General features: G+C 42.1%; 1 protein-coding gene across 1 annotated transcript in view; it reads right to left on the minus strand.

Annotated features, from left to right (window-relative positions):
• Window positions 1–21877, minus strand: part of LOC120533169 (myelin regulatory factor-like protein) — a 100103-nt gene that overhangs the window by 36997 nt on the left and 41229 nt on the right. The window contains exons 12-17 of the mRNA XM_039759890.1: window positions 19982–20182; window positions 17105–17213; window positions 12370–12479; window positions 6890–7053; window positions 6734–6797; window positions 4023–4099 (exon numbers count right to left, since the gene is read on the minus strand). Coding sequence (XP_039615824.1) covers window positions 4023–4099; window positions 6734–6797; window positions 6890–7053; window positions 12370–12479; window positions 17105–17213; window positions 19982–20182 — 725 coding nt within the window. The remainder of the gene's footprint in view (window positions 1–4022; window positions 4100–6733; window positions 6798–6889; window positions 7054–12369; window positions 12480–17104; window positions 17214–19981; window positions 20183–21877) is intronic.

Raw genomic sequence — 21877 nt, forward strand, 5'->3', positions numbered from 1 at the left:
AAATGTTGTTGTTGTTGTTGATATGCACCAGAAGTTGGGTGTTCAATGGATGAGAAAGAAGATTTCTGGAGTGAGTTGGATGAAGTGATTAACAGTGTACCCAAGGGACAGAAAATGGTGATTTGAGCGGATTTCAATGGGCATGTAGGTGCAGGGAACAGTGGAGACGAGGATGTGATGGGTAGGTATGGTGTTAAGGAGAGGAATGAAGCAGGTCAGATGATAGTGAATTTTGCAAAAAGAATGGACATGGCTGTGGTGAATACGTATTTTAAGAAGGGCAGAGCCAAGGATCAAATGGTGTAAGTTGAAAAAGGAAGACTGCAAGGTTGCGTTTAGGGAGGAGGTGAGACAGGCACTGGGTGGTAGTGAAGAGTTACCAGACAGCTGGGCAACTACAGTAGAAGTAGTAAAGGTGATAGCAAGAAGGGTGCTTGGTGTGACACCTGGACAGAGGAAGGAGGGAAAGGAAACCTGGTGGTGGAATGGGGGATATGACAAGGTGCCTCGAGAGGAGTTGTGGTATTGTATGAAGAAGTCAGGGAGTGACAGAGAAAAATGTAAGAGTTGTACAGGAATATGTACGAGGGAAGTGTGACAGTGGTGAGGTCTGCTGTAGGAGTGATGGATGCATTCAAGGTGGAGGTGGGATTACATCAGGGATTGGCTCTGAGCCCTTTCTTATTTGCAATGGTGATGGACAGGTTGACAGACAAAATTAGACAGGAGACCCTGTGGGCTATGATGTTTGCTGATGACATTGGATCTGTAGCGGTAGTAGGGAGCAGGTTGAGGAGACTCTGGAGAGGTGGAGATATGTTCTAGAGAGGAGATGAATGAAGGTCAGTACGAACAAGAGACCATACATGTGTGTAAATGAGAATGTGGTCAGTGGAATAGTGAGGATGCAGGAAGTAGAGCTGGCGAAGATGGATGAGTTTAAATACTTGGGATCAACAGTACAGAGTAACGAGGAGTGTGGAAGAGAAGTGAAAAAGAGAGTGCAGGCAGGGTGGTATGGGTGGAGAAGAGTGTCAGGAGTGATTTGTGACAGACGGATATCAACAAGAATGAAAGGGAAGGTCTACAGAATAGTAGTGAGACCAGCTATGTTATATGGGTGGGAGACGGTGGCACTGACCAGAAAGCAGGAGACAGAGCTGGAGGTGGCAGAGTTAAAGATGCTAAGATTTGCATTGGGTGTGAAGAGGATGGACAGGATTTGAATTGAGTACATTAGAGGGTCAGCTCAAGTTGGACGGTTGGGAGACAAAGTCAGAGAGGCGATATTGCATTGGTTTGGACATGTGCAAAGGAGAGATGCTGGGTATTTTGGGAGAAGGATGCTAAGGATAGAGCTGCCAGGGAAGAGGAGAAGAGGAACGCTTAAGAGGACGTTTATGGATGTAGTGAGAGAGGACATGCAGGTGGTGAGTGTGACAGAACAAGATGCAGAGGACAGAAAGATATGGAAGAAGATGATCTGCTGTGGTAACCCCTAACAGGAGCAGCTGAAAGAAGAAGAAGAACAACAACAACAACAAAAACAACAACAACAACTACAACTACTACTACTACTTTTACTACTACTACTAGATGGCAGTCGCTCCACGGTTTCAGCGGTGCCTCAGATTCCCATAGGACTTCATGGGAGTTGGAATTCGGTATAGCCCTGTTGGGTTCCAAGGGTGCTGCCAGTGGTGCTATAGGGATTGTGGAGCCCTAATTTGTCGGACGTCTGCATCACTTAGAATTGCTTCTGGACAACACTAATGGGTAACTAGAAGTGGAGGATAAAAGAAGTCTACTGCCACTGCTTCAGGAGCAAAAGACAGGAGGTAGAGGGCTAAGCTTGCTGGAGGAGGAGTGGAGGCAGATAAGAGACTGAGAGATGAAGAAGGTGCTGTGTGTACTGTATTATGCTCTTGTGGGAAACAACCTGGAAGTGTTTCCTACAACTAAATAAAAGCCTGTGTGTATGTGAAAGAACTTGTATCTGCGTCTATCTGTGTCGAGTTTGGGAGCTAGAGCCCCTGCAGGCACATCATACATGTTGCTAATTATGTTATTGCTGGAGACGATCTCTGCAGCAACTGACACGCATCATAATGATAATCATTTATGACTTGGAGTGCCATAAAAACACAGGTATTTTAATTAATAACTGAAAATAATAATAATGATAATTATACCATACCACATGCAATTCAACACAGGTCATCCACCTGAAGCTAAGCATGTTCTGGCCTGGCCTGTAGTTGGGTGGTGGGAGACCATCTAGAAAAAGCTTTGGATGCTGCTGGAAGAGGTGTTGTTGAGTCCAGCAGGGGCACTTTCACTGTTGTCTGTGTGTAGATCCCAATGCCCTAGTGCAGTGATGGAAACACTGTGCTGTAAAAATGGCACTGTCCTTCGGATGAGATGTAAAACTGAGGTCCTGACTCTCTGTGGTCATAAAAGATCCCTGGGCATCCATTGTAAAGAGCAGAGTGTATCCCGATGTCCTGGCTTAATTGCTGTTAATGACCTAGTTATTCTGGCCCCTAATCCTCCCCTGGCTATCTCCTTCTCACCACTTCACTACCTAACAGCTAATGTGTGGTGAGCGTACTGGTGCAAAAGTGGCTGCTGCTGCATCATCCAGGTGGGTGCTACACATTAATTAAGTGGCTCCAGCTTCTCTAGTTAAGGCTTTGAGTAGTGAGAAACCATTATATAATTTTATTATTATTATTATTATTATTATTATTATTATTATTATTATTATTATTAAGTGTTTATTATTAGTAATTATTATTACTGGGGTTCACCCCCTGCTTGCTTCACTCGCCAACCCCCCTGGCCTGCACTACACGCCAGCCAATTCATGTTTCTGCTGCTCGCGTTGTGAAGAGGGGGGCAGAACGCACCCCAAGGAGACGCAGTCGCTCCTCTGAAACCCCCTCTTAAATGGTGACACAATGGGAAACACATATAGTTTTTTTTTTTTACCTCCTCTTTGCTCGATTAGCTACTGGCTTGCTGCTGCTGCTGCCGTGCTGTGTGATCTGGATCTTGCGTGGAGCTTTGAACATTTAAAACCCTGTATAGCAGCTGTCCTACTCTTTGTGTTTAATGTCTCGTGGGTCCGTCTTTGGCCCTTGTTTCTTTTGGTAGAGTAGTTAATTCTCCATTTGTTATAATCAGGCCTCGGTTTATTCCTTGACTCTTTTTTCTCAAACCAGCCTCAGGGTGGACTCTCTATTCTAATAGGGTCCGTAACACTTGCAGGCTCTGTACATTGGGAGAACTGCCATTTTACTGGAAGGAAGAGTTGTTCCCGTGTTACAGTCTGATTTTTCCTGTGTGGTAGGGTTGTACTGTCCTGCAAGCTGAGCAATAAATGACTTGGCTAACTTTGAAAGATGGCCCTTCTCTCACATGCAAGGGAACAAAAAGTAACATTTGGATTCATCAGATAAGCCCTGCAGGCTCAAAATGGTCTGCCTGAGGGTATAAGATGCAAGCGACGTGCTTTCGCAAAGACTCCTATTGATGTCTTATTGACTGTAAATGTTCCTCTAAATCGAGCAAGCAAAGGCCGGGTTTATTTTCTTTTGTTTTTCTTTTTATTAGAGTTTTGTTTTATTAGTTAAATAGTATTGATTAAATGTACGAGGGACGTTCAAAAAGTTTCTGCACTTTCATATTTTCATTGGAAACGGTTAAGGCGGGAGGAGTAGTCATTGGGCATTTAAAAGTCGGTACGACGCTGGGAAAATTGCATCGCAAAGTAAGGTGACTATGTAGAAAAGTGATGTCATTTGCTTTTGAAATCCTTAATAAATACAATTAAAAAAAAAGTAACGTCCCTGGTAGTTAACTAATTCACTTTTTTAAGTTTCCCTTTTTGTTAAAGACAATAACTTTGGACAGCAGATAGAGGCAGTGTGTAAAGGCAGGTGGTAGCGTCCCAATGAGCCAGTGGTTTCATACCCCTGTGGTCTTTTATATATAGAGTGAAGAAACAAAAGGTAGCTTACCAAAACGCCATGATGGCCACGAGGGTAATGATGGTCGCCTTGAAGAGCTTGTGCTGAGAACAATGCTTGAACTTCTCCTGAAGGGAGTGCAACAACAAGAGGACATGACTAAAACATTCAGTGACCCTCAGTGGCACCAGAGGCATGAAGACATCATGAAAACACAAAGCGACTGCCTGGCACTCCACACTACACATCGATGTGCACATCACCACATGGAGCGGGTGTCTTCTATCCAATTTGAGAAGACGAGATAGACCTCTGAAGCTCAAGTTGAAGGGTGCTTGTTATGTAAGTTTTTACAGCACATTTCTTTGTGAACTCCAAAACAAGATACACTGTGGGGTATACTGTAGCGGTGCCCGTATTTCAACATATACACATATTTTCAATGAAACCCCTCAGGCTTGCAGAGGAGTTGGAGTGGGTGATTATGTGTTGGATGAAGTCCCCCAGGCTTGTATTCATTTTTTTATCTCAAAGGAAGGACTGCAATATAACACAACAAAAAGAAATGTAGAAGTGTGAAGTTTAATTTACATATATGCCGTTCCACTGATAATATGGTTTGTGACTACAGAGGCGACCCCTGGGGAGTAGAATGGAGACAAAAGATTACTGAAGTAACAGAATGGGGTGGCCGAGTGGTGTGTGTGTGTGTTTAGGGGGGGGTTGATGTGTTGGGGTTAAGTTAGCTGCCTCTACAACTGATGATGACACTGGACCAGCTACCTACAACCCCAAAGTAACCATGCGTTACTTAAGCAACAGTGCCAGTCTGGAGGTAAATTAATAATAAAAGCAATTTATGCCGCTGGGATAGATTTTATGAACTAAAATAGACGGATGGATGTAACAGATTTCTGTAGTTGTGTAATGCACCTTGCTGTGAAATGTTCTTTGTAGGCTCGTCGATAGTCCACGTGTGACTTGCCTTTCTATTTGAAAAGTTGCTCATACTGTGCATTGGGAGAACTGCCATTATACTGGCAGGAAGAGTTGTTCCCAGAGTTGCAGTCTGATTTTTCCTGTGTGGTAGGGTTGTACTGTCCTGCCAGCTGAGCAACAGGTATAATTTAGGGAGAGTCAAGCTAAAGTTAGAAAATGAGATTTATCAGAAAATAAAATGAACCTTAACACAACTGCTCATGTCCTTTCTCAATGTCGTCTCCACACCCTTCTCCATGCACTCGTGCCACCTGCCTGGCAGGGCCTGGATTCCAGCAGAATGAAAGGTTTTGTCTTGTCCTCGCCACCACTTGTGCACCAGAGTTACTGTTAAACACTACATGCCGAAGGGTACACCAGTCACTAGTGCCAGTTACTGTGACTTGCTGGAGACCAATGTGAAGCCTGCTTTTCGAATCAAAAGGCGGAGCCTGCTGTCTCAAGGAGTCCTATTGCTGTAGGACAAGGTCAGATGTCCACATGACCGTCATCATCTAGTTCTTCCATGGGAACCTTGAATATGATGAGGACTGATCTACCTTTATGTTAGGTAGAATGCCTAGAGAGGGCTGGGTGGTCGCGTGGCCTAGGAACCCCTGCAGATTTTATTTTTTTCTCCAGTTTTCTCCACCTGGAGTTTTTTTTTTCAGGTCCTCCCTGGCCATCGAACCTTACTTTTTTTCTATGTTAATTAATGTTCCCTAATTTAAATTCTTTTAAGTCTTTTTTCGCTTTCTTAATCATGTAAAGCACTTTGAGCTAAATTGTTTGTATGAAAATATGCTATAGAAACAAATGTTGTTGTTGTTGTTGCTGCTAAGAGCACCAAAGTGTGTCTGGAGAAACTGAAGTTTGAGGAATTGCCACATCCTCCTTATTCGCCACTGTGGGATTTTCACTTTTTTGGACTGCTAAAAAAACATCAGGGTGGTCATCAATTCAAGAGAGATGATTACATGACGAAAGCAATGCACGAGTGGTTGTGAGGATGAGATGAAACCTTAATTCTGCTGGAAGGTGGCGCAAGTGCATTGAGAAGGGTGGAGTCTCCATTGTGAAATTACATTATTTCTGATAAATCCCATTTTCTAACTTTAGCTTGACTCCTTGTTGTAAAATCAGGTCCTGCCTCCATGAGAAGAAGAAACAGAGCAGTCTTAGCCCATCGAGACAATAGTTCAGCTCCTTCGACTCAAGTGACAGTCCGTCAGAATGTCTTCCCCCATAGCTGGCTCTCACCGCTTGAACCCAAGCCTCAGGTGTTCTGAGAAGGTTTGAAGGCCATCCAGTTTTATGTAATCTATCCAGCAGGCACTCATTTTCACAACAGCACTCCCACAATGTAACACCCTTCACCTCAAGGCGTGCACCAAGATGCATCTCACAGTATCTCTTGCTGTCTTGTCACTGGCAGAAACCACCAAAGAGGGATTATAGTAGGCAGTGGATGGCTGCAATTATGATGTAGGGTGTGACAAAGTCTAAAGTTAGCTAAAGATTCTCTTCTTGAAATTTGTTCAGAACTAGTCATTTAGTGAACTGTCACATCTTCAAGTCAGTGTGTGGAGTTGTGGGGTACAGTGATTGGATCAAAGGGCCTTTCTGTAAATGGCATCAATTGATTGATCTTTATATTATATGGATCCTCCTGCTGTGGCCCCTCTTGTAAAGTACTGAATTGCAGCAGAAGATAATCTAAATACAAATTAAAGGCAGGAGCACTATGACCATTCTGTCCATTTGAGAGCTACGTGGCCTCTTACCTTCACGGCCCTTATGAGCGTCGGCTGCGGAGGAGCAGGCATGGGGCAGCCTTTACTCACTTTCCTGTGAATGGAGAGAACAATGATGGGGAAGTTATGGCAACACCAGAAAGAGGCATTTCTGGGTCACAGGAATGGGAATTTGTTGTCCCTTACCTGCTGGGGATCTTCTCGCTGATGCTGGACTTCATACTTCCAAAACGCTTCAGCTTGGCCAAGTGTTTGTTCCAGATCTCCAGCTCCTGAATGCGAGTCTCTAAGTTGTCTGTCAGTTTGCACAGCTGTTTCACGGCCCCGACATTCTCCATGAAAATTTTCTCCTTGAGGGAGGAAAAAAAAAAAATGGAAGCACACTTTATCTAAAAGTGATCAGTGAAAGAGAGACAGGTTGTCCGTCTCTCTGGGGAAAGATGCGTGTAAGGAATGACTGATGCTCCTGCTCATTAGTGACATTGTAGGTGGCTTTGCTGCACTTGGAGCCTGGTTCAGTTCACTTCATGTTCTCCTTGTGTTACCGTGAGACCAGAAAATTGTCCAGTCAAAATGGAGCGGAGGTGTGTGTGCATCTTTGCATGAGTACGGTGGCCAAGAAGTGCAAAGAAACTGTGCACTTATAACAGAAGATACATGCAGTCTATGACATGTGGAAGTGGGCGGGGACAATTCAAAGACGAGGCGTGGCAAAGCTTAAAGAAGAAGAGGGGGGTGTTTAAAATTCAAAAGGGGGAAAAGGACTCTTAAAAAGGGGGGCAAATAATATTTTAATAAGCATAGTTTGGCAGCATTTGGAAGAGAGTGCACCATTTTACGGAAAAATAATGTCATGCACACAACACAAACGCACCATAGCAAAGGGAGCCTCAGCTTCTTGGGATATCAGCACTTATTAATCAAAGCTATTAAATGAATATTTAAATTATATTACATGGAACAACATACCATCAATTCTCATTATCTGTGGGGGTTACATTCCTGAAAAAATCCACAGAAATGGAAACCATGGATACTGAAGCATTGATCCTAGAGAAAATGGGGCTAAGTTCTGGCGGACCCTGTTCACTGTACACATTTGCTACCTGTTAGCTAATCCGGCCAGGACACCCAAAAGACGGATGGATAGGGAAAGGCAGCTAATTTAGTGCAGTGGTGCCCTGGATTCCCACAGGGCATCATGGGACTTGGAGCTCTTTACTTCAACCCTGTTCGGTCCCGTGGGTGCCACCAGGGGGCACTGCAAAGACTGAGGAGCCATATGGCATGGGGTTTCTGCCTTACCCAGAAGGGCTTACAGACCAAACGTGAGGAAGAGCAAAAGCACTTCTGGGTTGGCCAACATAAGAGGACTTGCCGACCTCATAGAGATCAGCAAGAGTAGAGTGGAAGGTGGACAAAGTTTGCTGAGAGGAGTGGAGGTGGAGGCAAAGACCAAGAGACACACAGAGTGAGAGAGAGACAGAAGAATATCTGTGTGCTGTACTAATCTTGTACTTGTGGCTGTGGTGGTGGGAAACACTTTAGAAAGAGTTTCCCACACAATTAAAAGGTGCTTTTACTTTGTGCCCTGTGTCTGTTATGTTGTGTTTGGGGAGCTGGAGTGCCCCCTGGTGTCCACAACACATAATTTCACATACCAAAAATCGGCTATGCTCATCACAATGTGTTTGTGCTTAGATGCTCTTGGCAAAACGCTTCATTTGCTTCTTTTGTTGAAATGTAATAAATGTATCTGATAAACAGTGTAAAACACTGAGAACACGTGGAATATTATGAGGACATGGAGACTTGTTAACACAACAGGAGCCATGAAATAAAAAACAGTTTTTGTTGCTGCTGTGTGCCAGACCTCTGCTGCGAATGGCCGTGAATAGCTACAAGTAAACCACAGGCGTGATAAAACAGAAAAAACAGATAAGCCAATTTGCAGGAACAGAATCTGTGGATGGTGAAAATTTACTGTATATAGGACTATTCAAGTAAAATACTACCTGCAAGACCAAAAGATATTATATAAAAAGTAAGTTAATATATATTTTTAATTTTTTTTTATAATTGCATGCTCATTTTAACTCATATATTACTATACTTTAAAACAATTACACATTAAAGTGAGCACATTTCTATTGCAAATTACTTGTTTTGGACTTGAAGTCAAAATGACTGCGCACTCTTTTCACTGAGAACAGCCATCTCATGGTCCTCTATGTTGATCTAAGTCAAGTTTACCGCATATAATGGTGATTAAAATTTGGAAGGCGAATAAAAGTACAGGATACTGAAGCCTTCATCGAGATGGAAAGACAGAGGCACTCACCAAATTACTGTTGAACCCAAGAATGGGCGCCTTTATTTAACAACGAAGGATCGTTCTATGAATTTCCCCTTTGCATTAATAAAGTTTATTTAAATTAATCCAATCTCAGTAGCACATTTATGCTGTTATGGCCACGGGAAACGCCTCATAAAGTAGCAGCCACCATTTGTGTATTAGTATATTTTATATTTTTTAAATTGCCATAGCTGCGGTGGGTTGGCACCCTGCCCTGGATTGGTTCCTGCCTTGTGCCCTGTGTTAGCTGGGATTGGCTCCAGCAGACCCCCGTGACCCTGTATTCGGATTCAGCGGGTTAGAAAATGGATGAAATTGCCATAGGTAGTGTGACTTGTTTAAGAGCAGAAGATTGAAGGTGTTTTGTTTTCAGTTCCTTTCCAGCGTAGACCTTGGGTGACTTGTGTTTCCTGGCCACTTTCGTGTGTTACGTTCCCAGCACACAACAGGAACTGTAACCGTTACGCAAAATACGTGACGTGCAAGGAATTATGATGCAGTGCAAAGCAAGGCACATTTGGGAGTTTATGGAGGAAACACATCTTCTTGCTTCAAAGCAGTGGTTGTGAGTTCATCCGGGAGATTATTACTTCAATGTGGTGTTTTGTAGAGTGATGCGGTGTGCCATCTTCACTGATAACTCCTCAAAGTCCAAACTACTAACAGATTCGTATGATGGCTCCAGTGCAAGTGGTTAACCAATCAGCTCAATTCATTGCCCGAGCCCCAACCACAACCGTTCCTGGTTGAACAAATAGTACGTAACCTGGAGGAGGAGCTAAAAAAAGGACCAGGAACTACAAATGGCCTGCGTTCCTGGGGTGGGAATGCTACATAAGTTCCTGAGTTTCTAAAACCTCCCTGTTTCTCCAGTGGAAAAGTGTCTATGTGTTGAGGATTTTAAAACATAAATTCTCCACATATGGTGAAAAACTGCATATTCAAGAGGTGCCTTTAAATAAGCATAGAAACGATGTGCTGTGCAGCTTACAAGTGAAGTCTATTGCTAAAATTTTGAAACTGATAATGAAGTTCTAATTACTTGAAATCTTCCCAGAGATCACTGTGTGTCTCACATTGCTCCCTTCTGTAATCAGGTGCTTTTACTAGAAGAGGATTCTGGACTTTCTGTGCAAGTATCACAATATAACAATAAGCACTTGAGCTCTTAAATCTAAGCCTGAAGATATTGGTTTCAATCTCTAGAATTTAAAATGAGGTAATACAGGGAATTGGTTGTGAGCAGAATGGTCCAGAACGTGTATTTGATTACATGTCATTGTGGTGTACTTTAAAGCAACCATCATGCTGCACAGACAAAAGGTGAAATGAAACACTGCCATGAACCTCCAATCGCAACTTAATCACACAGGAAATGCCACATTGAACATATCTGAAAAATGACACGGGATTTTACTATAGAAAAGTGAGTGCTGGATACACATACACATGTATTTTTCATATTGATGTTTATTTTTGTGTATTTCTTCAATGCCTCTAACCTCATGAAAAAACAGTAATGGCCTACTACCGATATAATGGTGTGCCTATTTATATCAAGCTGATGAAAAATATGTAGACTGTGGTCACTGCAAATGATGTCGATGCTACTGAAATGAAAATGGCTGCTGGTCGCCCAGAACGGCACGTCTGATGTTTCAGTTTTTCTACTAATGCTGTACAACATAATTGGGGCTTCATTCACATTAGCTGAACAGTAGCTGTAGGCCGGTGTTTGCTCACAAAGTAGGAGAAATTGTCAGAAACATCCCAAAATAATCAGATCCTAATAACAGGCTTCAAAAATTTTGTGATGGATTATTGATAAGACTATGTGGAATCATCAGTTCATCTGTTCACTTCCAATGTCTGCTTGTTCATAGGTGTAATTCAGGGAGAAGGGTGTCAGTGCATCACAAGGTATATTATTATTATTATTATTGTTAATAATAATAATTATTATTTATTAATTGAGGTTGCAGGTAGGAAGAAACAATCGTGACAGTTGTAAAACCAGGAGAAGTCCTCCAGAGACATGGGTCCAGCTGCAGACCTCCACAGCTCCACGATTCAGTAGCTCTGCTGGACAGCCAATTAGATTGCAGGTGTTTGTCACATGGCTTACTTGACTTGAGTAAGATAACCTTGCCCCAACCCTAATCTTAACCATAGTGTTATGACTGATGAAACATATTAAGGAACAACCTCCTTAATGGAGTAGAGGTCTGGAGGTCCACAGCTAGAGTGTATTGCTGCCAGAGCCACCAAATGATATAAGATTACTTCATTCATTCACATTTTCAATTTCTGAACACTACTGACTCTAATGTAGCTTCACTGAGAACCACAGTACCATACTCACCCACAAAGGCCAGGTACCAGTCCTTTACATGGCATACTCATTCACACCAGAATGATTTTGTGATTTAACAGAGACAAGTGCACTGTAAACATTAATACTGAGGTCTGTGTTGTGTAAAGGATACTGTGCATGGCTAGGCATCTTGGCCAGGATAGGACAAGGTTCCTTAACTGGATTGGAGGCCAACTCTTTAGAGGCACAGGAAGAAAGGCGGGTAGAAAGATGGCAGTAGATGCCAGTCTATATATAAGTGGGTACGTCAATGTCCCAGGAGGGTTAGACTGAGGAACTATATCTGGCTGGGAGGCCAGTGCATAGGAAGAACCAGAGGAGACAACAGATCAGGGTTGCATGCTACCAGTAGGGACATTTACAAGGCATGCTTGGAATTGTAGTCTCACGGATCAGCCTTGTTGGGTTCTAGGGGTGCTGCTAGAGGGTGCTGTGGGGATTAGTGATCCCTGCTTTTGGGGACTTCCACTTGCAACGGGTTATGACTCAGCACTGGAAAGCATTCCTGGGTCTAAGATAAAGGAAGCCACACGACTTCCAGACCAGTCTCCAATTATATCTTAGGAATGAAAAGTGGAGAACCTGAAAGAGAATGTAGAGAATTTATAAACTTCAAAAAAATTTAGGCCAGGATTTATAGCCAGGATTATAAGATGGCAGCATGCTGTCCTATTATGATTAACCCTAAGTCTAACTCTATTTTGATTTGTATTAATATTATCAATTTAACTGCGGTGGGTTGGCACCCTGCCTGGGATTGGTTCCTACCTTGTGCCCTGTGTTGGCTGGGATTGGCTCCAGAGAAACCTCGTGACCCTGTGTTTGGATTCAGCGGGTTGGAAAATGGATGGATGGATTATCAATTTAATGAGTGTTGTCACTCTTGATATTAATCATTGGAAGTGTGTGGTCACACACACTTCCTTACACACTTACTTTATCCACCATAAGGAAGTTGCCGATCCTCTCCCCGCCAGTGCAGGTCACCTCCCCAACATCCTTCACAGCAGAAGGCAGGAGCTCCATGACTTCTTGAGCTATGACCCCTATGGAACAGCAGAAACGTGTCACATCCATCACTGCTCAAATCACTCCAGGCCAGTATGCATTTTTGACTTTGAGATTGGCTCATTTCAGTACAGACTAAATAAATAAATAAATGTTAATATGACTTTAATAGGTGAAAAAAGAATATTAAAAGTTCAAAGTTTCAGCTTCAAGCTGCATTAAATGGCAGCAGTCTGAATGAAGAATGGAATCAGAAGACGGGAGGAAGATATCCCACCTTTATAAAGCAATCAAGGTCGTAACTGGGAGATCAAGAATCAAGATAAATGAGCTATGGATGCGAAACTAAAAATCCAACTCAGAGGCGTAGAAAGAAGGTCAAAAACCAGTAAAGGCACAGGAACAGAGCTAAAACTGCAAGCCAAAAACTGTTTCTTTGTATATCTGAGTTGAATCCACACCTACAAGACACTGACCTTCGTGGTAATGATGTTCCATTTTAATAATAATAATAATAATAATAATAATAATAATAATAATTCATTACATTTATATAGCACTTTTCTCAGTACTCAAAGCGCTATCCACACAGGGAGGAGACGGGAAATGAACCCACAATCTTCCACAGTCTCCTTTTAGTTCCTTCACACCCATAAAGTATCATGGCATCATCCCCACCACTGAGCAATAAAAGCCAAACTGACCAATCAGACCAATGATGAATAGATTAATCAGTCTGGAGCGACCGGACACACAGACAGACAGACAGACAGACAGTAGGGTTTTATTATACAATGGAAAGCAAAAAAGGTCAAATAAAACTAGTCGAGTGGACACATTAAAAACACACAGTCACGACAGACATTAGAAATTCACTCTTAGAAATTAAGGAGCCAGAGCGATTCTTCAGAGTGATGCCATAAGGGATTCCCAAAAAAGCCATCCACATGAAGGTTTTAGAAAGAAGCTTAATTTATTTAGATCTGTAACAACAAATAACCATGACTAGATACCAATGGGTTCCCAATTATAAAAGGATGCTTGCTTTCACTAACATGGGCTAAGTGCAGATTTTCTCAAGCTGTTGGCGTCCTCCTAGGTAGCCTATATTATATAAAAGATTTCAGGTTTTTTTTTTGTTTTGTTTTGTTTTCCTTCATATTTGGAAGTTTTTCCAAGCACAAAAATGAAAAATCAAAAAAAGAAATCTCAATCTCATTAATATAGTTTTGGTTTCTCCAAGACAACAATGAGATCCGAAACAAATAAAATGGAGACTTGCTGTTTTGTCTCCTGCTTCTCAGACGTTTCTCTTTAGAAAAAAATATTCTCCTCTTGAGTGTCAGCAGAGATCTCAGTAAAGTCACACAGGACGCTCAAATTTTCCAAACAGCGTCTTGACATTTTTTTTGCAATCTGAAAGTACTTGCATTGTGTGCTGAATAATATACAGTGAAATGTATGGAAAGCTGTTTGTGTTAGTAAAAAAAATAAACTTTACCAGGATTACAAAGCTGTAGCCCTTGTTTCTGATTAATATAATGAGTTGCTCTAATTTATATTGCTGTGCTCTAAATAAATCAAACTCACTGTAAATGAAAAGGCAGGCAGTGTGCCATAGTGGTTAAGACTTTGGACTTCAAACCCAGAAATTGTGGGTTCAAATCCCACTACTGACACCAATATTTGACCACAAGGAAGTCATTTCATCGGCCTGTGCACCTAATGGAAAAACAAAAGACATGTAACCAATCATATCTCTTGGTAAAGACATGAGTCCAATAATAACTTATAAATCTATACTAATAAAAGGCAAAGCCCTCACTGACTTGCTGACTCATCACTAATTCTCCAACTTCCTGTGTAGGTAGAAGGCTGAAATTTGGCCGGCTCATTCCTTACAGCTTATTTACAAAAGTTAAGCAGGTTTCATTTCGAAATTCTACACGTAACGGTCATAACGGTCGATAACTTTCTTATTTATGGCCCCATCTTCATGAAATTTGGTAGGCGGCTTCCCTGCGCTAACCGAAACCGATGGACTTACTTATTTCGATGGTATGATGCCACTGTCGGCCGTTGCTTGAACTTTCCAACGTCACTAATTCTCCAACTTCCCATGCAGGTAGAAGGCTGACCCCATCTTCACGAAATTTGGTAGGTGGCTTCCCTGCGCTAACCAAAACCGATGTATGTACTTATTTCAGTGGTATTACGCCGCTGTCGGCCGCCATATTGAACTTTCCAACGTCACTAATTCTCCAACTTCTCGCGTAGGTAGAAGGCTGAAATTTGGCAGGCTCATTCCTTACAGGTTACTTACAAAAGTTAAGCAGGTTTTATTTCGATATTCTACGCATAACGGTCATAACGGTCAACAACGTCCGCCATGTTGAACTTTTTTATTTATGGCCCCATCTTCACGAAATTTGGTAGGCGGCTTCCCTGCGCTAACCGAAACCAATGTACGTACTTATTTTGGTGGTATGATGCCACTGTCAGCCGCCATACTGAACTTTTCAACAGTCTTTGTTACTTATGGGCCCATCTTTAAGAAATTTGGTACGCGGGTTCCCAACGCTAACTGAATCCTACTTACGTACATATATACGTCCATAGCCTGCAGCTCGGTCACCGTGTGAGGCGCCATTGTTTCCCCCATCCCAACGCCTCCCACGTTGTTGGCTGCCTGCCTATATAAGGCCGTCTGTCGCTCCGGTCTCTACATTCCCTTCCTTTCTTCGCATCTCCCTGCTGATAACTACAGCCTTTTTATTTAATCCACGGCTTCTCTGCTGTTTTATTGTTGATTTATTACGATTATAGTTATTGTGTAGGTATTTTAGACTTACTTTACATTGTTCAGGTACCCATTTCCTTTATCATTCCAACCATATCCCCATTAGCATGTCTATCGAGGTGATCACCATCGATCAAAGAACTGTCATTTAATGAGTGGTTTCCATGCCCGGAGATGGCACCTGCCTTTTCCATTCTCTTTGTTACATATTGCACGGCCATATCAGGCTCACTCTTGATATCCGGAGGAACATTGTGTCTTATGTATTGAATGACTGGGACAGGTTCAAGGTGTGGACTGATGACGGTACAGGAGATAATTATACTACACAGGAGCACTAGAAGAGTGAAATGCTTAAGCCCTTCACTTATGGATCTGCATGTGAGTTGATGGCTGCCGCTGAATTGTTCGGTTGTCGCTTTCAAGTGTACCGAAATGGCCAAATATTTTACACCTTTGGACAACCGCCAATGCCTCTTAAACATCTTAGATTGACAGGTGACGATTTCAGTTTGAAGTTTATGAATGTTTAAACTCTCAAAAGCTGGATGCGAAGTTATTGATGAAACCGGTTGTGTGCTTACAACGCTTGACAGATACCGAATGTCACTTCAACACAAGTCCTACAAATACTGTCGTTATTGAAACAAACAATGAAACTTAAACCGATTATGACAGCAGCAATCCAGGCTGTGAGATTTGAGACAAGATTACTGTTCACATGGCCAACTGTACGTTGCATGCTCAAGAGTAAGCTCAGCAAACAGCTTGGTCATATTACAACCGGAGGGCCGAACTGACAAAGTGGTATACAAAGAGATCCTTAACAAATAATTATTGGTATGTTTTCCCGCAGTTTAAAAAGGTTTAATTTTCTTCTTAATAAAAATTTTAAGGCAGTACTTCGCCGATGCGAAGCGCGGGTATTTTGCTAGTATGAAATATTTCAAAGATAATAAAACAAGAGTAGAAAGAGATCTCACAAAGTGTATACCCTAATTTTCACACAAAATTCTCAAGTCTGACTCCTTTTACTTCAGTTGTGTCCCATGTCTTCCTTGAGTCTCAAGTTGGTTCTCCTAAAGAATTTTAAGAGCAACAGTAATCGGTTTGATGTGTGTCACTGTAATCCGTGAAGTTTATTCCAAAATTGAAGCCACACACACACACACACATGGCCAGGAAGCTGGACAGAAACATGCAAAGGACACCCAGGCAGGCTGTTTCAAAGGTGCTGGTGTCTGTGGATCAATATTTGGTCAGGGTCACAGTCTGTAGAAGCCATGAATCACTAAAAACAGGTGCCAACGGTGCTTTGTTGGTCGGAAAGAGCACAGCTCAGGTGGCAGTCACCCATACTTGGCAAGGTTTATATGAAAGCTCACTCGATATGCAAAACATGAGAGTATTAATACTGGGAAGAAACCACTAAGAAGTCAGAAGCTGTCTCTATGCTGCCAGATCTGGGCATATAGTCGCCTGTATTCCCCACTGAAGAACTGGCAGTGATGACTGTACTGTTCTGTTGGCTTCTCTCCGGTCTGGATATGTATGTACTGCATAAGTAATTCTGCATTGTATTTCTGGGAGTGGAAGCTATCTTTTAAAGCAGGTTAAATGTATATATCTGTTTTTGTACCATATTGCTCTCATCAGATTATTTCCGCTATGGTTACAAAATGGATGAGCATGGCTCAAGTCTGTTTTGTATCAATAAAGAACACAATCCCAGGGAGTGAGCACCCCCTGCTGGGTACAGATAGGTAAGGTGAGAAGAACTTGACACCATTATGACAAACCATGAGTTCTCTACACTACAGTCTCATCCAACAGCCAGGCCACAAAGGATCTTTTTTGGCGTACCTGTTTCGTGTGTTTGGTCGATCCCCATTTTTGAAGCAAACTCTGGCTTGTAGTCATACTCCACAATTCTCATCTGTGCAATTCTTCTGAGCTGGTCCGTGGTGTCCACCTGGCAACACAAAAGGCAGACGATACAAGATTTCATTAGCATCTTATCAGCATCCACTTCACACACATCCTCCCGCTCCTTCTCTTCCTCTCACAATATTTCCTCTTTAGTTGCTTCTTAGCGATGCCTCCATCTTGGACACTGTACAGCTTCCACATATTTCAGATGTTTCTATGAAAATGCAACATCACACTTCATTGTTGAGACTAAAAATATTCCAGTCAATTTTTAGGGGAGAAATGATGAGACAGATGGCTCAAGATGGTGCCTGGCTGGCCCTCAGGCAGATGCAAAGGAGCTTTTGGACCACAGGTGAGTGCTGAGCACTGTTCTGAAGGCCCTGTGAAGCTGGCATCAAGAGGTCATGAAGAAGAATGACTCAGATAGAAATATAGCTGCTCTGCTTGTTATTGTGTGCATTCTAAGGTACATGTTAGCTATTGGGAGATGAAGAGCAAAGCTGCACTCTGAAGTCAGACAGGCCGAAGCCACAAACTGAGAGCCAAAGAACCAGTCAGGAACAGAGCTGAGGGGACGCGTTAAAAGTGACAGACATTACATAATCAGATTACCTAAGTAGCGAGTAATATAACACGTTACTTTAAAAAATAGCAGATTTGCATTACTGTGTTACCTTGTTTAAATGTTAAAAAGAACTTTCCATGCTTTGTGACCTACACTGCATTTGTGTGGAGTTGACACAGCTATGTTGGTCGGAAAGAGCACAGCTCAGGTAAACACAGCACAGTTTGAAACACAGCTTTTCACAGGTACATGTGGAAGTATTCACATTATTTTGGTGTAAAACAAGCAACACTAAAAGCTGTATAATATAATGAATAGCATTGAATCCTGCTTTATGTTATCATCCTGACCTGGAATAGAGTAGTAATGAATGTTACAATATTCTTTTTCTCTTTGTTCAAATAACTAGATTTGTTTTGATTATACGTGTGGATTTCATATCTCTACTTTATGTTAAAGAAAAATCAAACAAAATAAATAAAAAATCAGTTTCTTGTCAGTTTCATGATACTGGACTTCAGGGTACTGAACTACAGTGCTCACCAGCCCATAAGCATTAACAGCGAGAGAGTGATTCCTATTCTTGGGACTCCACATCAGTCAGGACCTGTCATGGGCAACAAACACGACAGCAATGTAGGGCCGTCTTAACAGCATTATAGACCCGCTGGGCAAAGCAGTGCACTGGGACCCCTACCTACACAACCACTCAAGTCACAACATGCATAGATAAGCATGGGGCCCATGGGCAACTGCCCAGCATGCCCATGTGTTAAGATGGCCCTGCAGCAATGGCCAAAAAAGGTCTTCAGAGGCTTCACTTTCTGAGCAGCCTGAAGAAGGCACAAATCCCACAACAGCTGCTGGGTAACTTCAACAGGAGCCCCATAGAGTCTGTCATCATGTACTGCACTACAGTGTGGTACTCAGAGAACAGGAAGACCCCCCAAAATATCATCAAAATGGCTCAGAGAATTACTGGCACTCGGTTATCATCACTGGAAGATATCTACACTACCCACTGCAGCATATCCAACCCACCAATGGCCATAGCATTTCCACTCCTCTGCCCTCTGGCATTCACATCAGAGCCCTGTATGCCCGCAGTACAAGGCTGAAGAACAGCTTTGACCCCAAAGCAATCAGCCATTTAAATGCACAGCAGTCACTGCCCCTTCATATAAGAGAGACCACCACTGACTGAACTGAACTTCTGCATCAGCCACACATACTGCAGTCACACACTTCTACATGACCCTTGTGGAGCTCATGGCCATGACATTGACTGTAATCTGCACTGCGACTTCATTTATTATTTCTCTATTTATGCTTACACATTTATCTTTACTTTTACTCTGTGTATATTTGGAACTGTAAATAGTAACTGTGCTTCTCATAATTTACTTAGTTTATTGTCTACTCTTACTTTTCTCCAAACAATATTTCATAGTATTGTGCAGTGACAGTAAAGGTATCTCGCATCTTGCATCTCTTGAAGGTACCATATATGTGTTATTAGAGTTCCATAGTTCCAAAGCATGCAGTCCTAACAATACCCACTAGTTAGTGATAAGGGCAAACAAAAAATAAAAAAATATTAATTGGTCACCAGAAAAAAACACTCTGTAATAGTGTGAAGCTCCATAGAGCACAAAAGATGACACTGGATTGAGTGCCAATGTTCCAGTACCGTCGTGCTTGCCCCTTTTTCTGACTGGTATTGTATGAAGGGTTAACAATTATGGTGAGTTTAGCCACAACTATTATGGTACGTAAAACATCTGACATCAGACAGACAAGTTTCTCTTCATTTTATGAGGTCCAAAGCACCAACGTTTCTTATTCCTGCAATAATTGGTTGTCAGGTCTCATGCACACAGCGTCCATCTCCTATGACTAAACAAAGGTTTGATTAGATTGTGGACTACTTGGAGTAAGCCATTGGATATGTCACATTAGGTGACTGGTTTTCACAAGAGTGTACCACCAGTTGCCTACAGCTCACTAAGATTACGTAAATGATAATCGCTGGAAAAGTTGCATCATGTGGCCTGACCTTAACTTGATCTGTGCTGACTCCTCTGGCTCCACCTTATCATTAGTTGAGTTCTCTGGAACACAATGGGGAAGGGGAAATCCTTAAGGGCTCAAATAGCTGTGTTTGTATAGGTGCTTCTATAAGGAACCTGTTGGAAGATCCAAACATACCTCTCATCTCCCACTGCCCATGGTGGCCCACTCACCTCCTGAATGTTGTGTTTGGCTCGCAGGTCTGACGGGTGCATCACTGTTCCCATGACTTTGACATTTCCACAAACTACTAGGGCTTCATCAGGTGTTTCTGTGTTGATCCCGACTCGGCTATGACAGATCACGCTGTCTGGAGTTTGTCCACGGTGCCACAACGTGTCACTGTCATTTTCAAACTGACCTGGATTTGAGGCCTGGAAAAAATAAAATGAAAGTGAGGACAGCAAAACTGTTTCAAAGTGGGTGTTAACAAGAGACCCTAGCCCTAACCTGTCTATAGCACATCTTCGCATGATAATGATGTCTTTAATTGGAGCCTCACCTTATCCATATCTGATTGGGTATGGTCTTTATTAAAAAAATGACCTATTTTGCTATTTGTTTTTAATTTTTTCTCTATTCATTGTTATATGAGCATGTTCATCTTGTACTTTCAGGTTATCTTGATAGTTGCTAGGAACCAACTGCTAGTTAACCGTTGAATTCTGCATGTATATTTATTTATCTTATATAAGTATGGTTGAAGGACATGATTCTTTTTTAAACAAAAATAAAAGAAACAGTAACCCTTGGAAAAATTAAAAGAAATACTTTAAAATTTCAAGTTACCAACAACACTGCTCAGCCAAAGTTTGTGCGATGGATCCACGCTTGACTTTTATTTCAGTTTCCACATAGAATAAAGCCAATGATGCACTTTCTTAAATGTGTTCATCAATGTCTTTTCATCTTCTTATCATCTTTTGAACTCTTCTGATTTTAGAAATGCAGACAGATATTTAAACGAGGACTTGAACAAAAATGTTAGTCACAGTGATTGGACAAGGTCAAAAACGCCAAATCAATCTGTCACCAAACCCAAAACAAAACATCCGAAACTTGAGGTCGAAATTTCAAAGCCAATAATTCTTTTACCAGAGAAAATTTACCCAAACACACTTGTTAACTTTCACACTGTTATGAATGGGTTCATTTTGAATTTTGAAAGCTGACGTTTTTTCTGCATCAGTTTACATTTTAGTATTTTCTTTAGCTCTAGGCTCTGAATCCTCAATCAGTTTCTAATTTCAGATGTACTTTTGTTGTTATGAATTATTTTGTATTGCTTTTGGTTATTGATGATCGCTGCTGTTTTGTCTTCACATCATTAGGGCAGCTCCCAAGTTGTTAGGGATGTACCCTCAGAGGTCGTGACCCACATTAACAGCACAACAGGTTGAAAATGTCAACTGTGAGGCAATTTCCTTGTCCGAGTTTACGGATTCCAAAAAATCCATTTTTATGGGTGAATTTCCGGTTACTTATTCTCTCTGCTTATTCTCTTTTTGGTTTTAATCTTTGCCGGTGATTTCAAACTTTGATTTTTGCTTCTCATTTTGGCTTTGATGCTTTGCAGTAGATCCTTTTCTGACTGTGAGTACACCTCTTGTCCCAGTTTTCCAAGAAAACCCCTGAACTGCTGGCTTTCTATTAAAAGACACTGTAATAGAGGGCACGCATTGGCTGGCTGCCTGGCCGGGATGGAGCAGGGACTCTTACCCATCCAGGGGGCCAGTGCAATGAAAGCAGTGTGAGTAACAAGAACTTTGGAGTAACCCCCTCCACCACCCCGTCACATCAGTTGGATACCCCACAGGGGATGCTGAGAATTGCAGTCCTAGACTGCAGTCCTACTGGGTTCCATGAGTGCTGCCAGGGGGTCCTTTATAATCCCTATTTTAGTAGCCTTCCATCTGATTCGTAAATCCTTCTGCTGGAACATGTCCTAGCATTAGAAGTGCACCTAGGTCTGAGATAAAAGGAGCCACTCCACCTAACCCTAGGTGAGTTGGAGTCAGGAGTGGAGGATGGATGAAGCTGCTTGCTTGGGAGTAGTGGAGAAGAAAAGA

Source organism: Polypterus senegalus, chromosome 8, assembly GCF_016835505.1.
Source record: "Polypterus senegalus isolate Bchr_013 chromosome 8, ASM1683550v1, whole genome shotgun sequence".
Taxonomy (NCBI): domain Eukaryota; kingdom Metazoa; phylum Chordata; class Cladistia; order Polypteriformes; family Polypteridae; genus Polypterus; species Polypterus senegalus.